This window comes from Emys orbicularis, chromosome 7 (genome assembly GCF_028017835.1).
Source record: "Emys orbicularis isolate rEmyOrb1 chromosome 7, rEmyOrb1.hap1, whole genome shotgun sequence".
Lineage (NCBI taxonomy): Eukaryota > Metazoa > Chordata > Testudines > Emydidae > Emys > Emys orbicularis.
The window spans coordinates 99,180,470-99,194,925 of NC_088689.1; the positions used below are offsets into that span (position 1 = coordinate 99,180,470).

At 58.2% G+C, this 14,456-nt stretch overlaps 1 protein-coding gene across 1 annotated transcript; it reads right to left on the reverse strand.

Moving 5' to 3' along the window:
- Window positions 1–727: 727 nt before the first annotated feature.
- Window positions 728–10,136, reverse strand: LOC135880998 (solute carrier family 22 member 6-like). Its single transcript, XM_065407467.1, has 10 exons — window positions 9,765–10,136; window positions 9,311–9,414; window positions 7,076–7,230; window positions 6,306–6,474; window positions 5,855–5,978; window positions 3,049–3,158; window positions 1,847–2,061; window positions 1,270–1,378; window positions 930–1,133; window positions 728–800 (listed from the first exon to the last, which is right to left on the reverse strand). The coding sequence occupies exons 1-10, from the start codon at window positions 10,134–10,136 to the stop codon at window positions 728–730; spliced, it is 1,635 nt and encodes a 544-aa protein (XP_065263539.1).
- Window positions 10,137–14,456: the final 4,320 nt, after the last annotated feature.

Consider the following 14,456-nt stretch of genomic DNA (forward strand, 5'->3'; position numbering starts at 1 on the left):
GCTGGCTGGACGGGCCACAGACGCTGAGCTCCCCTCCCCCAGTAGGGAGGGTCACTTTAGAGGGGTGGGTGTCAGGCCAATACACACAACCAGAGGGAGCCAGTTCACAGTCCTGCCAGGCCAGAGGGACGGGCGGGTGTCAGGCCAATATACATCACCAGGAGGAGCCAGTTCACAGCCCCACAAGGCCAGAGGAGGGGTAGGGGTCAGGCCAATACACACCACCCGCGGGAGACAGTTTAAAGCCCCACCTGGCTGGAGGGAGGGGTGGGTGTCAGGCCAATATTCACCACCAGAGGGAGCCAGTTCACAGCCCCACCAGGCTGAAGGAAGGAGCGAGTGTTAGGCCAATACATACCACTGGGGGGAGCCAGTTGACAGCCCTGCCAGGCCGGAGGGAGGGGCGGGTGTCAGGCTAATATACACCAGCAAGGGGAGCCGGTACAGTCACACCTGGCAAAGTTGTTCAGGGAGGTGTCTCCCTGCTCTGTCCATGCCCCACAGGCTGCCTGCATGTGTGGCGTAGGGTCCCCCACTAGGGGGCAGCTCAGTGGCACAACTCAGACTCCCCCGCCCCCCCATTTGCCCTGTCTCTTTAAGGGGGCTGATTCCTAAGTTGCAAAGGGAGCAGCAGGTGGCTCCTCCCTTCACGTGGGCCTTTTGGTGCAGCCTCCACCTGTGCATTGGGGGGGCCAGGACTGGGGGCTTTGGGGGCGGGGAAGGCTGCTCAGATCCTGGTTGAGTGGACAATGTGAGCCATGGTCTCCCCGGCGATCGCCTCCTCGCCTTTCCTCCTGGCTCTGGAACAAAAGAGGGAGGGAGTGAAAAGGATGGAAAGGGCAGGTGGGAAGGGATTGACGGGGAAGGAAAAGAGGTTTGCAGGGGGAAAGGGCAGCGGGAGATGTACCCCAGCAGCCCGTGACTCACACCTGTCCTCCACCTCTTCTATGGTGTCCAGCAGGGGGACGTTGTGCATCTCTGGCAGGAAGCAGGCGGCGATGCCGGACACGATGGGAGCCACCCCGAATATCACCAGCGGCAGGAAGGGAAATTGCTGCCCGGCCATCAGCACCACCGGGGCCACCATGCCGCCCAGACGAGCCATCACGGTGGTGAAGCCAGTGCCTGTCTGCCTGCCAGACACAGCGCGCTGTGAGAGACTCGTAACAATAACAGCACGCCCCGCACAGAGATGCAGCCGCCCCTGGGGAGGGGCACAGGGGCTGTTTATACAATCACAGAGATGGGGAATCCCAGTCCTGATTTTACCTGACAGCAGTTGGGAAGAGCTCTCCCCCATACAGGAAGGAGCAGACAGAGGAGGCAGCCAGGCATCCTTTCCCCAGCACTACCAGAGCCAGTCGCACCATCAGCATCTCTGGAGAGGGGAGAGATGGGGATGTGGAACTGGCCTTCCCGGAGATCACAAAGCCCAGTGCACGTTTCAGTCACTGCAGTCTCACGGCACAGCTGCCACATGAGCCATGCAAAGAATCATGGCAGCATTTCACAGTGGGGAAACTGAGGCATGGGTGAAGTGGCTTGTCTGAGGCAGATCCATGAATATAATCCAGGAGTGCTGACTCCCAGCTGCCCACCCCATTCCAATCATCAGACCCCACTCCCCTTCCAGGACTGGGGATAGAACCCAGGAATCCTGACTCACAGCCCCACCGTCCCACTCTAATCCCCGAGCCGTCTCTCCTGAAGATCACGGGACAGGAGACTCTTGGGAGAGCCATGTCACAAGGGCTTCCCCCACTTCCCAGCTCAGTGGGACCAACCTGGCTCCCATCACTGCTGGAGGTTGAGTGGGCTGAGAACCTGGGGTTCGGGGGCTCCTTACCTCTGGGCACAGGGATGTTCCCCAGGAGAAAGATGCCGGCCAGGATGAGGGAGCTGGCCTGGATGGCTCGGCGTCCAAAGTAGCTCAGGGCCAGGGCACAGGCCATCTTGGCCAGGATGTCAATGGCCCCGAAGAACGTCTGCACCAGGAAGATGTCCAGGCCAAAGGCTGACAGGTCCATGGAGAGCCCGAAGTAGGCCAGGTTGGTGGAGAAGCTGCAGAGCAAAGCGGAGATGGGTCAGAGGGCAGGACTCACAGGTGACATGGAGAGCTCAGCGAGGTTGTGACAGAAGGGGTATACACAACCCATCCATCCTCCTAGATACATCTGTGTCCATCTCTCCCCCGTCCATCCCCCTAGATACATCTGTATCCATCTCTCCCATCGTCCATCCCCCTAGATACATCTGTGTCCATCCCTCCCGCCGTCCATCCCCCTAGATACATCTGTGTCCATCCCTCCCGCCGTCCACCCCCCTAGATACATTTGTGTTTATCTCTCCCCCGTCCACCCCCCTAGATACATCTGTGTCCATCTCTCCCCCGTCCATCCCCCTAGATACATCTGTGTCCACCCCTCCCCCGTCCATCCCCCTAGATACATCTGTGTCCACCCCTCCCCCGTCCATCCCCCAGATACATCTGTGTCCACCCCTCCCCCGTCCATCCCCCAGATACAGCTGTGTCCACCCCTCCCCCGTCCATCCCCCTAGATACATCTGTGTCCACCCCTCCCCCATCCATCCCCCTAGATACATCTGTGTCCATCCCTCCCCCGTCCATCCTCACAAATGTGTCCCTCTGTCCATCCTTCCACCCCTCCTCAGAGATTTAGCTATGTCCATCCATCCACCCATCCTCGCAGAGGTACCTGAGTCCCTCAGACCCTCCATCCCCTCCTTAGATCCAGGAAGATGTATCTGTGTCCATCCATCCTCATTACTAAATCCTAGACGTTGGACTATCTGTCCATCCTTCCCTCTCCCCATGGATCCTCTTCTCCTTTTCTTCTATCACCATAGCTGACCTTCTATCCAGTTCCAACTCTACCCCTCCACCCAGCACCATCTAGCCATGCCCCGATAGGTACCCTTATCCCGTTGTGGATGTATGGCTCTGTCCATCCCCTCCGGGGAGCGGGAGGTTCACTCCCTGGTGCTGGAGGCTCTGAGCTGCAGGCTGGCCAGGCAGAGGGCCCTTACCTGACACTCATGAGGCAGCAGGAGATGCGTCTCATGGCCGGCGTGCGGAAGAGGCCCAGGCAGGAGCAGGTGCTTTTCCCAGTGGGGCTGCCCCCCACCTTCTCCAACATCTAGGAGAGAGAAGGTGGCTCAGCAGTGCCCTGGCCGCTCAGGGCCCCAGGCGAGGAGGAGGCTGGACACGGACTTGCCCCTTCCCTTGGCCCCACTGGCCCAGCCCAGGACCTAGCCAGCTCCAGAGCCCCACCCCCCATCTTCTCTAACTGGGAGCCTCGCAGGGCTGAGGCTGGGGAGCAGGAGCTCAGCATGAGACCCTGACCATGGTCTCTGGCCTTGGTGTCTGCCCTGGGAGCCTGGCCACTGGGAGAGGGTAACAGGGGGAGGGCAAATCCCAGCCCTGAATGTTGGGAGAGGGCCAGCCCCAGAGCAACAGATTGAGGGATGGAGGGATGGACGGCTGTGTGGGGGGAGGGAGGTATGGACGGCTGTGTGTGGGGAGGGAGGGACGGACGGCTGTGTGTGGGGAGGGAGGGACGGACGGCTGTGTGTGGGGAGGGAGGGACGGACGGCTGTGTGTGGGGAGGGAGGGACGGACGGCTGTGTGTGGGGAGGGAGGGACGGAAGGACGGACGGGCCGGAGGGAGGGAGGCATAGGCACCAACTTTTTCCAGCACCGGTGGGTGCTCAACCCCCGCCCACCTCTGGCCCCGCCCTGAATCCACCCCTGCCCCACCCCCATTCCAATCCCTTCCCCAAAGTCCCCGCCCCAACTCCGCCCCCTCCCTGCCCCATGGGACTCCTTCCCCAAATCCCCGCCTCAGCTCTGCCTCTTCCCCGAGAGCGCCGCGTTCCCACTCCTCCCCTCTCCCTCCCAGCGCTTGCCGCCATGAAACAGCTGTTTCGTGGCAGCGAGCACTGGGAGCTAGAGGGAGAAGTGGAGCCGTGGCGTGCTCAGGGGAGGAGGCGGAGGTGAGCTGGGGCGGGGCAGGGAGCTGCCGGTGGATGCAGAGCACCCACCAATTTTTCACTGTGGGTGCTCCAGCCTGGGAGCACCCACGGAGTTGGCGCCTATGGAGGGAGGGACATGTGTGTGTGGGGAGGGAGGGAGAGAGAGAGAGGGATGGATGAGTGTGGGGGGGGGAGGGAGGTATGGACATGTGTGTGTGAGGGAGGGAGGGATGGGTGTGTGGGGGGAGGGACAGAGGGATGGATGGGTATGTGTGAGAGGGAGAGATGGATGGGTGTGTGTGGGGAGGGAGGGACAGAGGGATGGACGAGTGTGTGTGGGGGGAGGGAGGTATGGACATGTGTGTGTGACGGAGGGATGGATGGGTGTGTGTGGGAGGGAGGGAGAGATGGATGGGTGTGTGCGGGGAGGGAGGGATCGACGGGTGTGTGTGGGAGGGAGAGATGGACGGTGTGTAGGGAGAGATCGAAGGGTGTGTGTGGGAATGAAAGAATGGATGGGGGTGTGTGGGGAGGGAGGGCTGGACGGGTGTGTGTGGGGAGGGAGGGACAGAGGGATGGCCGAGTGTGTGTGGGTGGAGGGAGGTATGGACGTGTGTGTGTGAGGGAGAGATGGATGGGTGGTGCGGGGAGGGAAGGATGGATGGGTGTGTGTAGGAGGGAGAGATGGATGGGTGTATGTGGGAATGAAAGAATGGATGGGTGTGTGTGGGGTGGGAGGGATGGATGGGTGTGCATGGGGAGGGAGGGACAGAGGGATGGACGGGTGTGTGGGAGAGAGGGATGGAAGGATGGATGGGTGTGTGGGGGAGGAAGGGACGGATGGGTGTGCATGGGGAGGGAGGGACAGAGGAATGGACGGATGTATCTGGGGAAGGAGGGAGGGCGGGATGGATGGGTGTGTGTGTGGAGGGACAGATGACGGTGTGTGTGGGTAAGGAGGGATGGACGGATGTGTGTGGGGAGGGAGGGGTAGACGGGTGTGTATGGGGGGGGTGGACGGTGTGTGGGGAGGGATGGACAGGTATGTGTGGGGAGGGAGGGGTGGACAGGTGTGTGTGGGGAGGGAGGGATGGACGGATATGGTTGGGGAGGGATGGAGGACGGGTGTGTGTGGATAAGGAGGGATGGAGGGGTGTGTGTGGGGAGGGAGGGATGGATGGATGTGTGTGGGCAGGGACGGAGGACAGGTGTGTGTGGGGAAGGAAGGATGGACGGATATGGTTGGGGAGGGACGGAGGATGGGTGTGTGTGGGGATGGAGGGATGGACGGGTGTGTGTGGATAAGGTGGGATGGACGGGTATGTTTGGGGAGGGAAGGAGGGATGGACAGATATGGTTGGGGAGGGACGGAGAACGTGTGTGTGTGGATAAGGAGGGATGGACGGGTGTGTGTGGGGAGGGAGGGATGGACGGGTGTGTGTGGGGAGGGACAGAGGACAGGTGTGTGTGGGGAGGGAGGGACAGACATGTGTGTGCACAGAACTGGATGGTTGGAGAGATTAAGTCCTTTCAACCCTAGTTTGGATCAGGGCCCTCCCCCTGCGTGATGTGCGCCTCTTGCTCTCATGCCTTTGCCCCCCGCAGCTCCATGCCCCACAAAGGAACTTCCGCTCCCTTCGCTGCCCCACTGTGTTTGGGGGGGGGACTCCTCTCTGGACAAGACCCTGCCCCCTTTTGGCTTTCCCAGCTCCCGGTGCCATGCAGGTAAGGAGATGGGCCAGGTGCCGACCCAACTGGGGCATCCCCAAGGACCTCCCATCCCCCTCGCCAGGGCCAGCCCCAGCTGGGTATCAGGGCTGGGACATGCTGTGACCCCAGGGGTCAAAGGGCATCATCTCACCTCCAGGGAGATGCTGTCCCCACCCAGCTGCTTCCGGTTGATCCGGGCCACCCGTTGCAGGTTGCTCAGCGCCATCACAGGCCTGTGGTTGACGATGAGCCAGCGTGCGGACTCTGGGATCCACCTGGGGAGGGGAGAAGCCGGGACGCCACTCAGACGAGGCTGATCTCTGGGGGATCTCAGAGCACTTTTCTGTCATTTCTTCAGCCCCCTGTTTTATGGAGGGGGAAACTGAGACATGGGGGGGATGTGATTTGCCCCCACCAAGGTCACAGAGTTAAGCAGTGGCCAGGCTGGGAATAGAACACAGTCCTCTCCCCTGCTCTCACCACTGGACCCCACACCCCTCCCAAAGCAGAGAGTAGGACCCAGGAGTCCTGGCTTCCAGCCCCCTGCTCTCACTACTGGACCCCACTCCTCTCCAAGACCCTTCTGAGGATGGGGGACTCACCAGGCGCAGAGGAAGAAGATGAAGAAGGGGGTGGAAATGGCCAGCTGCAGCCAGCGCCAGTCCCGGATGCCGTAGGCCAGGCCAGCCAGCACCACCTGGCCTGCCGTGCTGCAGTAACTCAGCCATGTCACCACCAGAACACGGGACTTGGTGGGGACCCATTCCAGACCTGGGCAGGGGCAGAGAGATGAAACATCTGAGCTGGGGGATGACTCCTGAGCTCCTTTCTCAGCCCAAGCCCCTCCCCACACCTATCACTCATGGGCCTCAGCCCAGGCCAGCCTTGGGGATGGGGAGGCTCATTTTTGTGGTCCTTTCAGCCTTCCCACTCGAGCCTCCCACAATTAGTGCCAGCCGAGATATTCCTGCTAGGAACTGGGCTGAGACACAGCAAAGTCATTGCATGCTATGCAATGGGACACTGGATGAGCAAGGTCCCTGGGCATCATTAACCTGGATTGGAGTTGGTGCCCCCTATGGTGAAGGGCCCCATACCCCATTCCTCACCCTCTTAGGCCAGCCAGTCCCTCCGCTTTGGGGCTGGATTGGAGCCAGTGCCCATTGGTGAGGAAAGGCCTCATATCCCATCCCCCAAAGCCAGCCAGCTCCCACTCTAGGGCCAAATTGGAGATGGTGCCCAGTGGAGCAGAAAGCTCCATATCTTATCCCCCACAAGCCAGTTGGTCCCCCTGCCCTGGGGCTGGATTGTAGCTGGTGCACCCTAGAGGGGAAAGGCCCTGTCCCATTCCCCCTGCCCTGGGGATACTCACTGAGGCAGATGTAGTTGAGGAGGAAGCCAGACAGACCAACCCCACTCAGCAGGCGGAAGGCGCAGTAGGTGAGGAAGTCTGAGGACAAGGCAGCCCCGGTTCCCATGACAGCCATCAACAGCAGAGAACACAGCAGGATGACCCGTCGCCCAAACCTGCATCACAGGGGGGAGCGTCCAGGGTAAGACCACAGAGGAAGCCTCACAGCTCTCACATGTCAGACCGTTCACCTGCGGTACTCACTGCCACAGGAAACTGCAGCACTCTGTGAGGCATCTCTGATTGTTTGGAGTCAGTAACTGACAGATAATAATCACTGATCAACAGTAACTGCCCCAGCTCACTGATCATTACTGGTAAATAACTGATAATCGAAACAAGTGACCAGCACTTGATCATTGTTCATTGATAGCCGGTAACTTGTAACTGACGGAGCTTGGCCGTACACCCAATTCCCTGGCATTTCTCATTCTGTCTGCAACATGATAACCTTTGAGTGCTGTGTCTGATCCAGCCCAGAATTTCAGGGAACGTTCCAGGCACCAATTGCTAAAACCAGGGGTGGGCAAACTACGGCTCCAGGGCTGCATCCGGCCCTTCAGACGTTTTAATCTGGCCCTCAAGCTCCTGCCGGGAAGCAGGGTCCAGGGCTTGCCCTGCTCCACGTGTGCCATAGCTCCACCTGGCTCCCAGAAGTAGCGGCATGTCCCCCCTACGGCTCCTACGCATAGGGGCAGCCAGGGGCTCCGCACGCTGCCCACGTCCCAAGCACAGCCCCTGCAGCTCCCGTTGGCCGGGAACCGCGGCCAATGGGAGCTGCAGGGGCAGTGCCTGCGGACGGGGCAACACTCAGAGAAGCCTGCCCGCGCCTCCACGTAGGAGCTGGAGCGGGGACATGCCGCTGCTTCCGGAAGCTGCTTGAGGTAAGCACTGCCCGGAGCCTGCCCCCCTGCCCCTCTCCCGGGCCCCAATCCCCTGCCCCAGCCTTGATCACTCTCCTGCTCTCAGTCCTAGCCCGGAGTACCCTCCTGCACCCCCAACCCCTCATCCCCAGCCCCACTCCAGAGCCCGCACCCCCAGCCAGAGCCCTCACCCCACCCCCCCAGCCTCCTGCCCCAGCCCGGAGCTCCCTCCCGCACCCTGAACTCCTCATTTCTGGCCCCACCCCAGAGCCCGCACCCCCAACCAGAGCCCTCACCCTCTCCCACACCCCAACCCCCAATTTCGTGAGCATTCATGGCACGCCATACAATTTCTATTCCCAGATGTGGCCCTTGGGCTAAATTGCCCACCCCTGGCTAAAACCCTATGGGGAATTTGGGCACAACTGGAAGAGGGAAATGGATGGTATCCGGAGCCCCAGCAGCACTTTAGCAGAGCCACAGCCTCAAGCACCCGAGATCAAAAAACTGGCTGAGGGCACCAATGAATGCACTAGCAGCATGACAACACTCCATCTCGGCTCTGCCCATCCTCCCAACAGAGTGTAAGGGGGGGGAATTACATCTCCCAGACAAATAACAGTGGGGGGAGGGTAAATAAGGGAACATGGGGGGCAAGAGGGTATGCCCACAGCCCCTGGCACTGGGGGATAACGGATGACCCTGGCATGAGGGAGGCAGTAGGGGGCTTGCAGCGAGTCCCTGAACTAGAGGGGGCTGGATGCAGCAGAGGGAGCTGTGCAGGGGGATGGAGGGATGCACGGTGTGTACAAGTGCTGGGCCAGCAGAAGCAGCAAAGCGTGGGACCCCCTTGTTAATAACCAGCCCTTGCTAATGCCTGTTGGCTGAGTGCCGAGCGCCGATCAGCGACGGATGTGTCTTCGCTGACAGCCGGGGTTGTCACCCACAACCCGTGGTTAACAGGCAGTGCTGGAGAGCTGAGCCTCAATAACCAGCCAGTGACAAGTGAGGAGTAAACCACTCGCAAACGTAGGGTGCATCTCAACCCAGGGAGTGTTTCCATGCGTCATGGAATGACCTAGCATTGGACCATGCGTCTGAGCCAGGGCGGCAGGGGCGGGGGGACACTGGGCTGGATGGGCCCATTGGTCTGATCCGGTGGGGGAAGTGGGTAGAGGGGATACCAGGCTGGATGGGCCCATTGGTCTGATCCGGGGGCATGGAGGAATACCGAGCTGGATGGGCCCATTGGTCTGAGCCAGGGCAGCAGGAAGAGGGGATCTGATCCAGGGTGGGGGACATTAGTTTCAGGGGGACACCCCCCGTCACCCACCTGTCCGAGAAGACTCCAAAAAGGAGGGCTCCAAGCAGCACCCCTGCCATGAACAGCGTCTGCGCCAGCGCCGGGAGGGGGCCCAGATCACACACCAGATCCCACTGGCAGACAGACGGACAGTCAGTGCCCACAGAGACGGGGTATGGCGCCCCCAGGGGGCCCCCTCCCAGTCAGTGGCTTGACCTGAGGGACTGGAACTCCATAGCCATGTATCCCCCAGCACCCAACCTTCTCCCACACCCTTCTCTGGCCCCCTCCCCAACTCTCCCCCATCCTCTCTCTCCCCTACCGTCCTCCCAGTTCCCGCCCCTCTTCATCTCCCACCTCCCCTCCCCCTCTCTCCCCACAATCCCCACTCTATCCCCTCCCCCTACGTGGGTCCCCCCTCCCTGCCCCCACCCCATGGCTCTGCCTTGGGGCAGCAGGGAAGAAGGGGGGCTATCAGCCATACCTCAGTGACGATGGTGGAGGAGAAGGTGCTGCGGTCGTAGTACCATCCGTCCCGGCAGGGCTCTGTCTCGCCTGCCCTGCCCAGCGAACTGTTGGATCTTGGATGCTGCCCATGGGTGCCCACCAAGCGACAGCACCGTTCTGGACTCGGGACCAGGGAGAGCCCCCCACGAGTTGCAGTGGTGTTGTCCACCCAGCTGGCATTGGTGCCCGGTGGCGGAGGGCGGCACTGGTGCTCAGGGGAGGCGGCACTGAAGTTCTGCACCAGATTGTGGCTGGCAATGAGAAGGGCAGGCGCGGTGAGCAGCAGAACACAGAGGAGCTGGAAGGGACCTGCACTGCCTACCTTCTCCAGGAGGTCTCCAAAGGCCATGGCTGGGGGGCGGCAGAGAACACCGGATGATGGGGGATATGGGCACAAGCCCCTCTTGGGGTGACTGCAGGGAGAGACGGGTGTCTCAAGGGAGAGACAGACACGGGCACCTGCAGGGAGAGATGGGCACAGGTTCCCTTAAGGAGCAGCTCTTCCCAGCTCCTGGCTGCCTTATATACCGAGCAGAGGGGAAGGTGGGGAGGGGGGTTAACGATTGACTCCTGTCATGTTATGCTGCTAACCCAGAGTGCCCTCCCCTCTTCTCCCCACAATTAGAGGCAGCTGTTAACAAGGAGGAAGCTGGCATGGAGGGAGGGGGAAGTGGGCACTGGAGACCTGGGAACTGGGATCCAGGGCTGGGATTGAAGAGAGAAGGCTGGCGCCAGACTGGGCACAGCCACTGTGGACCAGGCACTGCCTCTGCCCTGGCACTGGGGACCGGGCACTGCCTCTGCCCCAGGCACTGGAGAGCAGACACTGGCACTGCCCCCAGCACTGGCTCGTCCCCCAGCAAGCTGGCACTAGTCACAGACCCAGTCAAGAGTGTTGCTAATGATGCAGAGTGAGACAATTCTGGGGTGACCTGCCCATCTCTGCTCCCCCGACCCATCTCTCCCGGGTGGGGTGGGGGATCCTTTGCCAATGTGCCTCGCATGTGCAACAAGCTGTGTCAAGTCTCAGTCCCTGCCAGGAGCCCTGGCTTTGCCCTCATTTACCTTTCTATGTCTCTGCCCCTTTAACCTTCTAAACCCTTAACTCTCTTCTACCTCCTCCACACCCCCTTCACCTCACACCCTCCCTTTAAAGACACATCCATCCAGCAAACAACTTTCCTTCCCCCAGCCCACATCTTGATCCAAGCGGATTGGGTCTGGCCACCTCCCCACAGGCGTGCCCCCGTTCTTACGTCAAAGCAGCACATTTAGGGTTAATCATTACCCTCCTACCGGATTCACACACCAGCCCATTTCCTGTGGGAACCAAGATAACCCCCCCGACCCCCAATTTGGTGCCTTCAGTTCTGCTACTCAGTCACCTATTGCTGAAGTTTGGTCTCCACAGCCTGGTCCGTGCATCCACTTCTCATCTGGCCACACCCTCTCGTGTCGCAATGGGAGGGAGAGAGGTTCACCTACAAGGGGGGTCCCCCTCAAAATCAGCCCCCGAATGTCACAATGTTAATGGTGCTAAGCAAGGGGCCAAAGGGCTGGCCCCACGGGGGGTAGAGAGAGGGGGGCAGATGGATTGAGACCAGGCAGACTCATCACCCACTGAAGGGGGCGGTCCCCAGCAGGAATCCAGCTCCAGGACGGGACTGGCCCACAAATCCTCTGGCAAGGGCTGGTCTATCTCATTCCACCCACACACCCAGCCTCACCCCTGAGCCTCACCCCTGAGCCTCTCCCTGCCATCCCTAGTCCCACCCATGGGCACCTTCAGTCACGTATTCCCCGTCCCTACCGCCCTGGTTACACCCATGGGCACCTCCAGTCAGGTACCCCCACTCGTTGCCACCACTGGTTTCACCCATGGCCCCTCAAGTCAGGTATCCTAATGCAATTCTACTCCATGTGACCTACTCCAACGCATTGCAACATGGTGCAATTAAATGTGACAGCCTCCATCTCAATTCAGGGGCTACACTACTTACCCTGTCCCTCTAGTGCAGTGCAGCCCCTTGCATTTCAAGGAGATGCTGCTCACTGCATGCAACTGTAGCCAGTGAAATGAAATGCAGCAGAGTGCTTTCTGCTTCAACGCAATTGCATCATAACACGGAGCCAAAATGCTCTTCTCATTTAGGGCTTGAGCCTTTGGGGAGCTGAGTAGTTGAGGGTGCCTGGTAGCTCGCAGGTTCAAAGCTATACATCGATGCTGTCCCATAGCAGCCCCTTGTGGCCTAGGACAGCCCTCCAGGCACCCTGCCTCAGTTTCCCTATATGTACTGAGAATAATCCAGTTATACCCAGAGTCTTTAAGAACAATATTCCCCCTTTATTAGGGCTAATTAATTCAAATTAACCAGCTACCCTCTTTAAGTTCAGGGCTTCCCAACCCTCCTTCTTGGGACTGGGGGATTTCAGTTCTGGTCTGCCTGGCCTGTTCTCAGAGTCAGGGGTTTCACAAGCCCTCCCCTCTGGGGCTGTGTCCCAGCTGAGCTCTTCCTCTCCATCTGAAAAAAGAACAGGAGTGCTTGTGGCACCTTAGAGACTAACACATTTATTAGAGCATATTACCTTTAGTCCTTTTGGTATGATGTCCATCTGCTTGCATTTGGAAAGGAAGATGATGTCTGTCTGTATCTGTACGAGTTTTTTCATGAAGTTGATGGATTTCCACTCCATACGGCTAAATGCAGTGCCTTGCATAATGACAGGTTTCAGAGTAGCAGCCGTGTTAGTCTGTATCCGCAAAAAGAACAGGAGTACTTGTGGCACCTTAGAGACTAACAAATTTATTAGGGCATTAGTTAGTCTCTAAGGTGCCACAAGTACTCCTGTTCTTTTTGCGGATACAGACTAACACGGCTGCTACTCTGAAACCCCTCCATCTGAGCAGCTCCCACCTTTCCTGGGCTTGGAGTTTCCTCTTGAGTCATCTGGCCAGTCACTGTTCAGTTTCTTGATCCTCCCCAGGTGGGTCTAAACTCCAAACCTTGTCTGTGCTGGATGGGAGAGGGTGGAATTTTGCTGTGCCCACTCTTCAAAGCTCCTGGTCCTAGGCCCTTCAAGGAGTAATGGTTTGGGATGGTCCAATACCTTCCCCCTTTGTGGCACTCTGTACCCCAAAGCAATACCCTGGCACCCCCATGTTTACCATGGTGATATGATTATTATATGTTTTGTACAAAGTTTTGCTATGTGTGTGTTACTAAAATGTGTTGTGAAGTTGGAAACACCCCCAAGCAGCCTTTCAGGTACAACGGTGGAGAAGCCAGACAGCGTTGATGACTTATTAAGGACACTCCCAAGGACTATCCCAGGAACTGTATACAATGGAGACCTCTCAGAGAGAGTTCGTAGACAATGGACTTGACTCACTTCATAGCAAAGGGTCTTTCCAGCAAGTTGGAAGAAACTATAAAAAAGGGGAAGTGACATCATCACTTGGCCTCACTTCCCCTACAACGCAACACCTGGAAACGTGTCTGGAGAACAAAAACTGAACTGGGGAGGGTGGTTCCAGGCTGGAAAGGAGAACCCCAGCTTGTGTATTAAGGAACTATCCCATCAGGGTGAGACACTGCTTGATTCAAATCCTGTCTAGTTTATAGAGCTCAGATTGTGATTTTACTTTTATTTCTTAGGTAACCAACTTTGATCTCTACGCTTACTACTTATAATCACGTAAAATCTATCTGGTTTATATTTTACCTTAAACAGTGTGTTTTGGTTGAAGTGCTTGGGAAATCTGCTCAGTGAACAAAAGCTGGTGCATGTCCTCTCCACACTGAGGGAGGGGCGGACTGGGTAATAAACTTACACTGGTCAGGCTTCTGACCAGAGCAAGACAGTACAGCCCTGGGGTCCTAGGCTGGAGGAATTGACTGGAGCCTCTCAATTGTTAGTTTATAAGTGGCTAGGAGAAGTATTCATATAACTCAGCTGGGTGTGTCCTTGCCTGTGGATGGCTGTGTAAGTGCAGTACCTGGAGAGGTTTTTGCTAGTCACAGCATCACAGTGTGAGAGGGAGCCTAGGTTGGTATGCCAGGGTACCCCAGATCCAGGTTGCACCTGGGGAACCTGTCACACCCTCCCAGACACTAACTGCTCCCCTGGACCAATTTCCTCTTTCCTAATGGTCACTTCCATTATTTTTCCAGCCTTCATCTGCTGTCCCCAGACACATGGAATCAGGGTATATGGCCTCCCAAACTATCCCCTCTGGCCTTAAAGGCCAGTACATAGTTACAAAAAGCTTCCATGGAACGGATGCAGTGACACCACTGAGATTGTAGAGAGTCATCCAGAGGAGAATTTGGCCCTGTGTGAATTCCAGTGAAATTAACTGCACTCCAGATTGAGACACTGCAGTGCAATTCAGCTGAATGCAACACAGTTCTGTGTTGTCACGCCAGCTTTAATGCAGTTCTCTTTGGTGTGTTGCACAGCAGTGCAATGTAATTCAGTGCAACACATCCTCCAAGTCTGGCGCAGCTCATGACTCCCATTTGAGTGCAATACAGTCCAGGACAATCCTCCCCAGTGCAAGGCAGCAGCCACCTGCATGGCAACAGCTGTGCAGAACTGAATTTTCCATTCCCTGCTAGAGAGGGACCCATCTCTAAACCTTCCTAGGCCCCTTTAAGAGCAGGCCTGG